Below are 14,059 nucleotides of genomic sequence, written 5' to 3' on the forward strand. Positions count from 1 at the left end.
TAATGTGTTTGGTTCAGTTTAAGTGTAAAAGAAAAAAGGATTTTTTTAAAAAATCTGTGACAAGCAGGAGAGGAACTTACCACTGCCGCAGATGAGTAGCTGGCATGATGGACCTGAGCGGAAGCCTGCAAAATATAAAAACAATCAGATCAAGCCACACATGCCACATCATACATCAAGTCTGCATATAAGCCATGTGCCAATTCTTTGCCATCTCCGTTGTTCCTGACATCTATAGTATCTCCGGCACGATAAAGCACGATAATTGACCTGAAGAAGTGACTTGCGGTCGTGAAACGTGTTGTCCTAAGTGCTAAATAAATTGATTTCTAACTCTATTATGGGTACGAGTCTTCATACCAGGTAAGACATACTATCCTTACCTTTAATTGTTTGGCTTTACTATATGCTTTGAAAATCTATGGGCGCCTTCCAGTGTTTTATGATCTTCGGCAACTGAGTATATCTCACCCATTTGTGTAAATAGTTTCAGTGTAGTTCCCCAGTGCCAACGGCACTCATGCATCCCCAAGCCATGACACTCCCACCACCATAATTGACTGTAGGCAAGACACACTTGTCTTTGTACTTCTAACCTGCTTACCACAATAATGTTCTACACCCAACCGGGTATAGAGGTGCAGGTGAGTGAACCTGGGACAGGCTGGGGAAACTGAGGAGAAAGGGGGACTGATTAGATGTAACTCGTACTTTAGGCTCACTGAAATTTAATGGCTGGAGTATCGCGTTATTCCCAGATCTATCTAAGAGAACAATTGACCGCAGGAGGTTGCTGAAACCACTATTGGAGAAAATTAAGCAGAAAGGTGATTAGATGTGACTAAGGCCCCGTTCACACTGCACGCGTTGCCAGCCACGTTTTGGAAACGCGTGCAGGAGGCCGACACGCACGACATCAGACAGTGCATAGACTGCACTGTCTGATGTTCACACTGCATGCGTTCCGGACCTGTGCGGTCCGGGAACGCATGCTGCACACATTTTTTGCAAAACCGCGCAGGAGTCCCATTCTCTTTTCAGTGATGGGATCAGCCACGCAACGCATATAAACGCGGATGGCGTGTGTTCGCATGCGTTGCATTCTGCACGCATGGCCGTCCGCGTTTGTAATGTGAATGGGGCCTTAAAGGACTGGAGGGTATGACTGACTGGCGACACGACTGACTGGACTAGTGATCAGGACTGGTGGACTAAGTAATCTACTGCCAGTAATCTATTTCTCATATTGTACAATCAATTGACTTTTGTGCAGTTTATCAATGGAAAGTCTGATCAGACATGTGGGATGGGGACAAGACAGGAGTGTTGGGGATGGAGTATTATTAATTTATGAAGCACCAACATATTCTGTGGTGCTGTACAAACTATGAAACAAACATTGGGTACAAAACAATACAGACAAATACGTACACAAATATACAAAATACAGAATTGGTAATTACAGTAACATGATGAATAAAAATGTATAACGAATTTCAAGACACAAAATTAATAAAAAAAATTGCAAGACACAAAAAGTTGAGAGAGCCATGCCCTTATGAGCTTACAATATACATACTTAGAGTATATATATATATATATATATATATATATATATATATATATATATATATATATATATATATATATATATATATATATATATATATATATATATATATATATATATATATATATATATATATATATATATATATATATTAATTTTTTTCATTTTTTTTGGGGGGGGGGGGGGGGGGGGGACTTTGTCTGATAGTGAATATTTCTGGGGCAGTGCGAGTTTGTGCGAGAGCGAGTGAGTGTGTGTGTTTGTGTGTGTGTGTTGAAGCGGACCCAAACCAAACATTTTTTTAATTCAAAATATTTATTTGCACCACTCTGACACGTACAAAGATAAATAAACACTCCTTCAAGCCTATGAGCATTTCAGTGCATGCTTTTCACCCTTCTCTTTGCATAACTAGGGTTATACAGGTGGCAGCCATTAGCAATTCCTTCTTTGCTGGACACCACCTACTCCACCAGTTTGCCAGATTCTGTCCCGGCAATATGAAAGGAAGGGGAGGGGTTCCTCCAATAAATGTAAAATATTTTATATTTGTCACCATGCAGCTGAAAAAAGGCTGCTATTATTATAATTTAGAAAATAGATTTTATTTCTGAAATCTTGTATTTTTAATTTGGGTCCACTTTAATTTAGTAAAAATTTCATCCCCCCACTGTTTCTTCATGCCACAAATAACAAGTAAAGGTGGGCATATAATTATAGATTTGCAGCAAACTCGACAATTCAATTTCTGTCAGATGCCCGTCAAGTCGAATCTGACAGGAATCTATTTGATATGTGCCACACACTAGGAACAGATTTCCAATAGAATAAAATCTATTGGAAATCAATCTAAATCCATTATTGGACCATTAGATCCAATGCAACTCTATGGGCCATTGATCTGATAGATTTTCTATCCTGTCAGATACATCAAATCGATTGAAATCGGCCGCAAAACGATCGATGGCTGAAATCGACCAGTGTATGGGCCCTTTAAGGCAGTGAAAGGTTATTGGGTTGACAGATAATACAGATTTATTGTAAACAAAGTCACAGATCCTATGTGCAGATTAGGACTGCAATGTGTCCACCATGCATGTGTGTGTGATCCGTCAACACATCAACCTTTCACCACTTTTATGTTACTTATATGCTTCTTCATGCCCCTGGATGAAAAACATTTCTGGGAAGACTGAGGCTGGGAGCACACATAACATAGCGTGAAAGGCTGCGGTTTAAGTCATGTTTTATGTTAATGTTGTGTGCGTGTTTGCTGCGTTTGCGTTAGGAAAAAAAAAAAAAACTTTCAGTTTCACTAGGCGCCCTTTTTCCCTCAGCGCCCTTTGTGCATAGATGCATATAATATACAATACAGGTATTACAGAATAGGGATAACTATGTAGGTCAGGCTATATACATAATAATACTGGGACAGTACAATACAAAGGATATGATCAGTGGCGTACAGGGGCGTAGCAATAGGTGTTGCAACCGCCTCCGGGCCCTTGGGCCAGAGGGGCCCCGAAGGGCACTTCCTCAACTACAGTATTAGCTCTCTATTGGTCCTATGCTCATAATAATTACTTCCATAGATACTTTGAATGGTGGTAATCATTAACAAACTGTTCCCCATCCCCTTCTTGCACCTCTGACACTGTAGTTGCCATTGGCAGGTTTTGGTGGGCCGTATCAATTGTTATGTATAGAGTGCTTGGGGGGGCCCTATTGTAAAACTTGCATCGGGGCCCACAGCTCCTTAGCTACGCTACTGGTGGCATAGCAATAGGGGGTGCAGAGGTAGCAACCGCATCGGGGCCCTTGGGCTAGAGGCCCATCCTCAACCACAGTATTAGCTCTCTATTAGTCCTGTGCTGATAATATTCACTTCTGTAGATGCTTTCAATAGTAGGGATCTTTAACACACAGCTTCCCATCCCCTTCTTGCTCCTCTGACACTGTGGTTGTCCTTGATTGGTTTTGGGGTGTTGTATCAATTATCTATAGCATGCTTGGGGGGCCCCAATGCTAAACTTGCACTGGGGCCCACGGCTACGCCACTGGATATGATATATAAAGGGGACACAGGAAAAACAAACAATACACAGTACTGACATTGTAGTAACACAGTTACAGAATAATATATAAAATAATGCAATGTATTATATGACAGGCTCAGCCCCTCCCCCTCACCCGCAGTACTCTCCCGAGCCGCAGCATGCTGGACTGTCAACCTCTGTCTCTCTGCAGCCCCTAATCTCCCCTCCGCTCCTCCCCGCCCCTCTACCATCACTGGCTGCCCTGGACACGGCCCCCTGGAGCCCCGCTCTGATTGGCTGCCACCATGTGACCTCCTCACAATCTCTGCCAAGGACTCTAACACTGCTACTTCCGGGGCATATTGACGTCACTTCCGCCGAGAGCCACAGCTTACCGCGCCCACACAGCCTGAACAATTCTTCCGCGTATAGCAAGATGGCGGCCCTGCAAATCACGTGACTCTTCTCATGTGACCCCTTCCTTCAAATAATGGCGGCGACGACTGAGGGTGAGAAATCCGCTTCCTGTGTAACCCCCAATACATTATATTAGAGGATCACTGGATGAACCAGAGACCCCTCCCCCTCTGTGTTACCCCCAATATATTCTATGTAGCAGAGACTCCTCCCCCTCTGTGTGACCCCTAATATATTCTATGTACCAGAGACCCCTCCCCCTCTGTGTGACCCCCAATATATTCTATGTACCAGAGACCCCTCCCCCCTGTATGACCCCCAATATATTCTATCATAGCTCCCAACTGTCCCTTTTTCGGTGGGACAGTCCCTCTTTGGGAGCCCTGTCCCTCTTTCCTCCTCATTTGTCCCTCTTTCAGCACTTTGTCCCTCTTTCTATGTATATATATTTTTCTCTACTAAAAAATGTTTAATTGACTAAACCTTATTCCCATTCTTTAAATTGATATATTACTAATTTTAAGATGTTAAAATTAAGGAAAATGAACCAGGATAGAAAGGAACCGTGTGGTTTGAATTATAAAACAACATATTTTTCTTATGAAATCTTTATGGTTTGCGTGACTAGGGGTGTGCTGGGGCGTGGTCAGATGTGTGGTAGGGGCGTGGCTTAAGTGTCCCTCTTTCTCGTCTCAAAAAGTTGGGAGGTATGATTCTATGTACCAGAGACTCCCCCTTTGTGTGATCCTGAATATATTCTATATACCAGAGACTCCCTCCTAATCCGTGTGAAAATATTGGGGGTCAGACAGATGGGGAGGGGATCTCTGGAATATAAAATATATTGGGGGGAGTCACGCAGATGGGGTGGGGATCTCTGGTGACACCCAGTATTTTCTATATACCAGAGACTCCCCCCCCCCCCCCCCCCCTCTGTTTGACCCCCCAATATATGCTATATACAGTGATGTGAAAAACTATTTGCCCCTTCCTGATTTCGTATTCTTTTGCATGTTTGTCACACTTAAATGTTTCTGCTCATCAAAAAACGTTAACTATTAGACAAAGATAACATAATTGAACACAAAATGCAGTTTTAAATGATGGTTTTTATTATTTAGTGAGAAAAAAAACCTCCAAATCTACATGGCCCTGTGTGAAAAAGTGATTGCCCCCCTTGTTAAAAAATAACTTAACTGTGGTTTATCACACCTGAGTTGAATTTCTGTAGTCACCCCCAGGCCTGATTACTGCCACACCTGTTTCAATCAAGAAATCACTTAAATAGGAGCTATCTGACACAGAGAAGTAGAGCAAAAGCACCTCAAAAGCTAGACATCATGCCAAGATCCAAAGAAATTCAGGAACAAATGAGAACAAAAGTAATTGAGATCTATCAGTCTGGTAAAGGTTATAAAGCCATTTCTAAAGCTTTGGGACTCCACCGAACCACAGTGAGAGCCATTATCCACAAATGGCAAAAACATGGAACAGTGATGAACCTTCCCAGGAGTGGCCGGCCGACCAAAATTACCCCAAGAGCGCAGAGAGAACTCATCCGAGAGGCCACAAAAGACCCCAGGACAACATCTAAAGAATTGCAGGCCTCACTTGCCTCAATTAAGGTCAGTGTTCACAACTCCACCATAAGAAAGAGACTGGGCAAAAACGGCCTGCATGGCAGATATCCAAGGCGCAAACCACTTTTAAGCAAAAAGAACATTAAGGCTCGTCTCAATTTTGTTAAAAAAACATCTCAATGATTGCCAAGGCTTTTGGGAAAATACCTTGTGGACCGACGAGACAAAAGTTGAACTGTTTGGAAGGTGCGTGTCCCGTTACATCTGGCGTAGAAGTAACACAGCATTTCAGCAAAAGAACATCATACCAGCAGTAAAATATGGTGGTGGTAGTGTGATGGTCTGGGGTTGTTTTGCTGCTTCAGGACCTGGAAGGCTTGCTGTGATAGATGGAACCATGAATTCTACTGTCTACCAAAAAATCCTGAAGGAGAATGTCCGGCCATCTGTTCGTCAACTCAAGCTGAAGCGATCTTGGGTGCTGCAGCAGGACAATGACCCAAAACACACCAGCAAATCCACCTCTGAATGGCTGAAGAAAAACAAAATAAATACTTTGGAGTGGCCTAGTCAAGTCCTGACCTGAATCCTATTGAGATGTTGTGGCATGACCTTAAAAAGGCGGTTCATGCTAGAAAACCCTCAAATAAAGCTGAATTACAACAATTCTGCAAAGATGAGTTGGACAAAATTCCTCCAGAGCGCTGTAAAAGACTCTTTGAGTTTTTGTTCTCACTAAATAATAAAAACCATCATTTAAAACTGCATTTTGTGTTCAATTATGTTATCTTTGACTAATAGTTGACGGTTTTTGATGAGCAGAAACATTTAAGTGTGACAAACATGCAAAAGAATAAGCAATCAGGAAGGGGGCAAATAGTTTTTCACATCACTGTATTAGAGACCCCCTCCCCATCTGTGTGATCCCCCAATATATGTTATATTCCAGAGACTCCTCCCCCGCTCTGTGTGCCCCTCAATATATTATATATACCAGAGATTCATCCCCTTCTGTGTGATCCCCAATATATTCTATATACCAGAGACTCATCCCCTTCTGTGTGATCCCCAATATATTCTATATACTACAGACTCCTCCCCTTCTGTGTGACCCCTCCAATTGTGTGGCGTGCTTAAAAAAAAATTTGGTGCCCGAAAATGTGGGTATCTAGAAAAGCCGATTTGTAGAATATCTGTAAATTTACAGCTTTTCTATATTTAAAGTGGAAGAAACCATAGTAAAATATCGGTATTAAAGCGGATCCGAGATGAAAAACTAACTATAACGAGTAACTTGTCTATGTATCTTATCTAAAGTTTAGATAGTTTACACAGCAAATCTAGCTGCAAACAGCTTCAGCAGAATCTGATTATTTCTTCCTGTGATACAATGACAGTGGCCATGTTCTGTTTGTAAACATTACACATCTGCATCTCCACCCCTCAGCCTGTGAAAACCTAATTCCCCCTCCTCCCCTCTGCCTCTGAAATCTCTGGCTAGTAACACCTCCCTCTCCTCCTGTCCAGACTGAGCTCCCATAAGCTCTTGCTACTGTCTGAAAATGCCAAGGCACTCTGAAAAGCTGTGGGTGAGGCTTATTTAATTTATAGGGAATTAGAGTATTAAAACAAAAAAGTATTTGGCTTGAGGAATGCCCTATAAACTATATGAAAGGAACACAATTATGCAATGAGTAAAAGTTTATCCCGGATCCACTTTAACTATCACCTATGGAGAGGGCAGGCTCTGGGTCCTATAGAGCCTACCCGTTCCTCTTACGGTCGCCTCGTTCCAGCGCTGTCGCCCCCCACTTGAATCTGCTGCCCTGGGAGGCTTTGGGAGTCCAAGTGCTGCCGAAGACAGGCTCTGTTCTGCACAGGCACGAGTGTGTGCTCGCACATGCTCAATACGGTGCCGTCTGTCTTCGAGAGCACTCAGGCTCCTGAAGCACAGAGCTGCTAATGTGGATGACAGCGCTGGAACGTGGGTACTGTAGGAGGAACAGGAAGGCTTTATAGAACCCAGATTCTTCCCTCTTCATAGGCAAGTATCTGGTTGTTTTTTTTTTACTTCAGTATTGTTTTAAATACCAGTATTTTATTTACTACAGCTAAACCCCCCACCATAGCTAACCTTAAAGAATAAATGCTGCTATGTGTAGGGGAAAAAAAGGACAAACTCACCGCTTACCTCGCTCCCTGCTGTCGACCCCCGCTCGGTTCCCACAGCTGCCGGTAGCGGCCGACTCTCCTGACCCGGACATACTGTGCTGCGCATGCACAGTGTGTCCTATGCACTTCAGAGACAAAAAACAAAAGACCGAGAGCCCAAATGGTGCTGTATTTCAAAGCAAACGAGACAAAATTTAATCAAAAGGATTATACTCACAAACATGGGTTGCCCCTAGGCAACCACTCCATATGCTGGTGGGGAGAATTAGGACCTGACCCCACTCAGGTATAAGATGTCGCTTTCTGTAGAAGGAAATTAGGAAGAATCCTTGCCACCACAGGTGGATTGCATTGTGATTAGGATAAAGACCAGAGGCGCCAAAAAGAGTAAAAACAATACTAAGGTTAAAAACTTGGGGGGAGACTTACTCACCACCCATCCAACAGACCAAAAACCAATAGAAATCACACTGTTTGGTCAAAAGCGCTTTAGCTCGTTCCAGACCCCCAACTGCTTGTGCTCCTGTTTGATTGCCTGAGGAAGCGGGATAATCCCGTGAAACGCGTAGCACCCGGGAGTACTAATAAATTGCTGATTTTTGACCAAACAGTGTGATTTCTATTGGTTTTTGGTCTGTTGGATGGGTGGTGAGTACGTCTCCCCCCAAGTTTTTAACCTTAGTATTGTTTTTACTCTTTTTGGCGCCTCTGGTCTTTATCCTAATCACAGTGTGTCCTATAATCTTCCCTTCTGCCGTCGCATCATGATGGCAGAAGAACGGACACTCCCCCGCCTCCTCCCTTCCCAGCGTGTGCGTTCCACTAATAAAGCTAGCGTGACATGCTAGCTGGAGTTGCGCTGGGAGCGGCGATTTGGTGAGAGAGCGGAGGGGGAGTAAGTTGGGATGGATGGGGGAAGCGGGCACTTTGTTATACCAAATCGCCGCTCCCAGCGCAACTCCAGCTTGCATGTCACGCTAGCTTTATTAGTGGAACGCACACGCTGGGAAGGGAGAAGGTGGGGGAGTGTCCGTTCTTCTGCCGTCATGATGCGACGGCAGAAGGGAAGATTATAAGACATACTGTGCAGCGCAGTATGTCAGGGGTCAGGAGAGTCGGGCGGTACCGGCAGCTGTGGGAACCGAGTGGGGGCCAACGGCAGGGAGCGAGGGAAGCAGTGAGTATGTCCTTTTTTTCCCTACGCATAGCAGCATGTATCCTTTAAAGAGAACCCGAGGCAGTATTTTCAAATCTTAACAGGACAAAGAGGCATGTCCTGTGCACAATGACATGCCTCTGTGTCATTGTGCTGCAGCCGCCAGCTCTCCCGGGCTCTGCTGTCCCCCCAGCAATATACTGCCAGGCTTGCGACAATCTGCTTGTCGCTAGCCTGTTATTTACCTGTGGTTTGTCAATTCATCAGCAGGCGCTCCCTGCCTCCGCTAGCTTCCTCCAATCTGAAGCTATGTCGCGACCCAGGAAGTAAGCCTAGGTCGTGGCTTAGCTCCAGATTGGAGGAAGCTAGCAGCGGCGGGGGGAGCCTGTTGATGGATTGACAAGCCACAGGTAAATAGCAGGCTAGCGACAAGCAGATAGCCTCCTCTTTCTCCTCCTTCTCCTTTTTCTCCACCTCCTTTGTATAAAGCAGTTGCTGAGAACTGCCATGTAGAATCTTGATTTATTGTGCTGAATTATGATTGGTTGTTTTGAGAAAGTGTTCCAGTTTTCCTTGCATGCCTTTATAACTACTACTGCATCCTTTTTTTTTTCTTCTTTTCATTCTTGGGGATCTGTCTTCTGATTAAAGGGGGACATTGTTTCTCTGGGTATCTCACTCATAATAATGTGGGTGTACTGTTATTGGTGGATCCAACACACTACGTTTTGTAAGCAAGACTTTTCTGTTTTCTCCCTCACTGACAGATCTGGAGACATCTTTACTAAGTTTTGAGAAACTGGACCGGGCATCACCAGACTTGTGGCCAGAGCAACGTACGTCTGTGGAACCTTCTCACTAGTTGTTGTGTTGTGTTGTGTGATGTGATATGATGAGAGTCCCTCCTCCATGAGCAGACAGAGAACTGGTGGAAAACTAGTTTATTCCAACTTGGGCAGCAGTAACACGTCTCAGGCAGCAGTAACACACATCTCTGGCAGCACATTTTTTTTTTCTACGGACCCTGCCTCTGCTCTGCATCATGCTCTGTACATATGCAAGAACCTGCCATCTAATTGCTGTGCCTGAAGCCTGCAGTTCACATTGCTGCACAAAAGATCTGGCCCTGGACAAGCACACTTCTTTCTTGAGTTCTCATTTCTAAGCCTTGTAGGCCAGTAGCCCCTGTGACGGCACAGATCTACTCAACTTTAATCCTCTTCCTGCAGATGAGAATTCCTAAACTTCACACTATTGGCCTGATAAAATTCACGTTTTCTCCAAGTTTTCTCCTTGGAGATCATTTTGCATCTTCTATTTTAAATAACTTTTCAGCACTCTTCCACTGGAAAAGTACCAACGAGTAGGTGAGAAAGAATTGTCAAAATGATTATTAGGGGTTGATTCACTATAACGAATGGCGTGCCTTATCAGAGTTAACGTGCCTTACCAGAGTTAAAGCTTATGAGAGTTAGCATGCCTTATCAGAGTAGAATAGCGAGCGCTACAAACGTATGCCTGCTAATTGGCAATGACGAGAGCTCCACTCGTCCTGCCCTGACCCCCTGCGGGTCCAATCACTTTAACTTCCCTAGCGTTCTGGACGCCGGAGGTCACCGCTCAGGCCCTGGTGGGCCGATTTGAATAATTTTTTTTTTTTTGAAACGCAGCTACAGCTAGCACTTTGCTAGCTGCGTGTTTCTCCGCTCGCCGCTACCCGACACGAGAGAGGGCCCCCACCGCAGACCCTATGCGCAGCCTGGCCAATCAGTGTCAGGCAGCGCTGAGGGGTGGATCGGGACTCCATCTGACGTCACGACGGCGATACGATCGTCGCCATGGCGACGGGAGAAGCCCTAAAGGAAATCCAGTTCAGAACGGGATTTCCGGACGGGTCTTCACGCCGGCGGCGATCGGAAGGGTGGGAGGGATGGAGCAGGGAGGGGGGAAGCATGTAGCTAGCGATAGGCTAGCTACATGAAAAAAAAATTAGGCCAGAAAAAACCCTCCCGTGGCCGTGCGCAGCACTGAATCAGAACGTCCGGGAGGTTAAAGGACGTTATCCCCGCACTTTGATTTGCCCAATAGGCTGCCTGTTAAGTGACTGGCAGCCTATTGGGCCAATCAAAGTGCTGGGATAATGTCCTTTGAAGTCATTGGACCAGCAGAGGCTCAGGGCAGGACAAGTAGAGCTCTCGTCATTGCCAATTAGCGCAGCGCTCTGATAAGGCACCAATTAGCTATGCTACTCTGATAAGGCACGCTAATTCTGATAAGACATGTTAACTCTGATAAGGCACGCTATTTGTTGCAGTGAATCAAACCCTTAGTATTTTCTTTCTTGCTGATGGCTTAAAGGGCATTTTATTGATTAGAGGTGAAATATCACCTTGGAGAACTTGGAGAAAAAGTTAATTGGGTCAGGCCCTATATCCTCTAATTCCACAGGGATGTCCTTGTCTTCTGACAGTTCATAGTTATAGGTACTTTTAATTTTTATAGAGGAAGACCTTTAAATACTTTCTTTTTTCCTTCATGTTCTTCCTGTGTTATGCTTTTTCACTCGTGTTGTACTATAATGAACATGCCAATAAAAAGTATTTAAAAAATAAAAAGATTTAGATACTTACCAATGGAGAGGGAAGGCTCTGGATCACAATGTCATCTAGTGCTACAAGGCTTAAAGTGGACCTAAACTCTTGCACAGGAGATAAGGAGAACTCGAAGAAACCAACCGTGTCCACTCTGTGTGTGTTTATAGAGAACAGCCTGCCTAATTCTCCCCTCTCAGCAAGTAATGAGCTAGTGTAATTTGAGCTGTCTGTCCAATTCTGAGCTAATATGCAAACACAGGAGGTTAACCCTTTCTGTGTTCCCAGGATACCAGTAAGTAACCACTCTGCAGAATCTCGGGAGGAGTTCTCTAAGCTGTGACAAAGAAAAATGTTTTTCTTTAAAGTGTACCTGAGATGAATGAATGAAAAAGTTTTATACGTACCTGGTGCTTCCTCCAGCCCCCTTCGGCCTGTTCGCTCCCTCACAGTCATCCTCCGTTGTTTCATTTTCTCCTCTGTGGTCCCTGTAAACTGGACCAGTCGGCACAGTGCGGCCATGCTCGCTCCCCCGTCGCACTCCCATGGCTGGGAGTGGCCTGCACAGTAGTACTGCGCAGGTGCAGAAAGCTCCCGACTGGGAGTGCGGCGGGTGGTGCATTCGCAGTAAGCCTTGACTCCCAAAGGTACAGGGAGCCATAATGGAGGAGGCAGAGGATGGCGACGAGTGACTGATCAGGCCGAAAGGGTCTGAAGGAAGTCCCAGGTATGTATAAAACTTTTGCATTCTTTAATATCAGGCTTACTTTAAAAGTTATGTTGTTGTTTATCTTTTAGAGCAGAGAGGAAGTTCTGAGCTCAGTTCAGCTTTAAGTTACGGAAGTTCCAGCAAAATCAAACTCCTCTTTGTGTTACCAGAAGCCATTGTTAGAGTATAAAATGATGGAAATTTGTGTATCCAGGGAGTATCTGACTGACCTGGCTGCTAATATTTATGCTTTGTGTATTCTGCAGTTCCTGGCGTTGCAGAGTTTGCTGCCTCTTTTAAAAGTGTAAGTAGACCCTTCCCACATGCTGACGTTCTCCTCCTGTAGACCTTCTCTCTTCTCCTCCTATAGACCTTCCCTCTCCTCCTATAGCTCTTCCCTCTCCTCCTCCTGAAGACCTTCCCTCTCCTCCTCCTCCTCCTATAGCTCTTCCCTCCTCTCCTCCTCCTGAAGACCTTCCCTCTCCTCCTCCTCCTCCTCCTATAGCTCTTCCCTCTCCTCCTCCTGAAGACCTTCCCTCTCCTCCTCCTATAGCTCTTCCCTCTCCTCCTCCTGAAGACCTTCCCTCTCCTCCTCCTCCTCCTATAGCTCTTCCCTCTCCTCCTCCTATAGACCTTCCCTCTCCTCCTCCTCCTATAGCTCTTCCCTCTCCTCCTATAGACCTTCCTTCTCCTCCTATAGCTCTTCCCTCTCCTCCTATAGATCTTCCCTCTCCTTTTAAACATCTTCCCTCTCCTCCTTCTATAGATCTTCCTGCTTCTTCTCATGTACATCTTCCCTCTCCTCCTCCTCCTCCTCCTATAGATCTTCCCTCTCCTCCTCCTATAGATCTTCCCTCTCCTCCTCCTATAGATCTTCCCTCTCCTCCTCCTATAGATCTTCCCTCTCCTCCTGCTAAACATCTTCCCTCTCCTCCTCCTATACATCTTCCCTCTCCTCCTCCTTTTCATCTTCCCTCTCCTCCTCCTATTCATCTTCCCTCTCCTCCTCCTATTCATCTTCCCTCTCCTCCTCCTTTTCATCTTTCCTCTCCTCCTCCTATTCATCTTCCCTCTCCTCCTCCTATTCATCTTCCCTCTCCTCCTCCTATTCATCTTCCCTCTCCTCCTCCTTTTCATCTTCCCTCTCCTCCTCCTTTTCATCTTCCCTCTCCTCCTCCTATTCATCTTCCCTCTCCTCCTCCTATTCATCTTCCCTCTCCTCCTCCTTTTCATCTTCCCTCTCCTCTTCCTATTCATCTTCCCTCTCCTCCTCCTATTCATCTTCCCTCTCCTCCTCCTATTCATCTTCCCTCTCCTCCTCCTATTCATCTTCCCTCTCCTCCTCCTTTTCATCTTCCCTCTCCTCCTCCTTTTCATCTTCCCTCTCCTCCTCCTATTCATCTTCCCTCTCCTCCTCCTATAGATCTTCCCTCTCCTCCTCCTATAGATCTTCCCTCTCCTCCTGCTAAACATCTTCCCTCTCCTCCTCCTATACATCTTCCCTCTCCTCCTCCTATTCATCTTCCCTCTCCTCCTCCTATTCATCTTCCCTCTCCTCCTCCTATTCATCTTTCCTCTCCTCCTCCTATTCATCTTCCCTCTCCTCCCCAATACATATTTCCTCTCCTCCTCCTATACATATTCCCTCTCCTCCCCTATACATATTCCCTCTCCTCCTCCTATACATATTCCCTCTCCTCCCCTATACATATTCCCTCTCCTCCTCCTAGACATCTTCCGTCTCCTCCTCCTCCTCATTGATCTTCCCTTCCTTCTCCTATAGATCTTCCCTCTTTTCCTCCTATACATCGTCCCTCTCCTTCTCCTA

The 14,059-nt window shown here is 45.1% G+C and overlaps 2 protein-coding genes across 2 annotated transcripts in view; one reads left to right on the forward strand and one right to left on the reverse strand.

Moving 5' to 3' along the window:
• The window catches only part of ALDH6A1 (aldehyde dehydrogenase 6 family member A1), a 29,987-nt gene extending 26,126 nt beyond the window's left edge, over positions 1-3,861 (reverse strand). The window contains exons 1-2 of the mRNA XM_068254526.1: positions 3,761-3,861; positions 81-125 (exon numbers count right to left, since the gene is read on the reverse strand). Of these exons, the coding sequence (XP_068110627.1) occupies positions 81-125; positions 3,761-3,787 (72 nt within the window). The 5' untranslated portion in view covers positions 3,788-3,861. The remainder of the gene's footprint in view (positions 1-80; positions 126-3,760) is intronic.
• Positions 3,862-3,966: 105 nt separating this feature from the next.
• The window catches only part of LIN52 (lin-52 DREAM MuvB core complex component), a 55,026-nt gene continuing 44,933 nt past the window's right edge, over positions 3,967-14,059 (forward strand). The window contains exons 1-3 of the mRNA XM_068254527.1: positions 3,967-4,115; positions 9,699-9,767; positions 12,498-12,535. Of these exons, the coding sequence (XP_068110628.1) occupies positions 4,097-4,115; positions 9,699-9,767; positions 12,498-12,535 (126 nt within the window). The 5' untranslated portion in view covers positions 3,967-4,096. The remainder of the gene's footprint in view (positions 4,116-9,698; positions 9,768-12,497; positions 12,536-14,059) is intronic.

The sequence above is a fragment of the Hyperolius riggenbachi genome, chromosome 9 (assembly GCF_040937935.1).
Source record: "Hyperolius riggenbachi isolate aHypRig1 chromosome 9, aHypRig1.pri, whole genome shotgun sequence".
NCBI lineage: Eukaryota > Metazoa > Chordata > Amphibia > Anura > Hyperoliidae > Hyperolius > Hyperolius riggenbachi.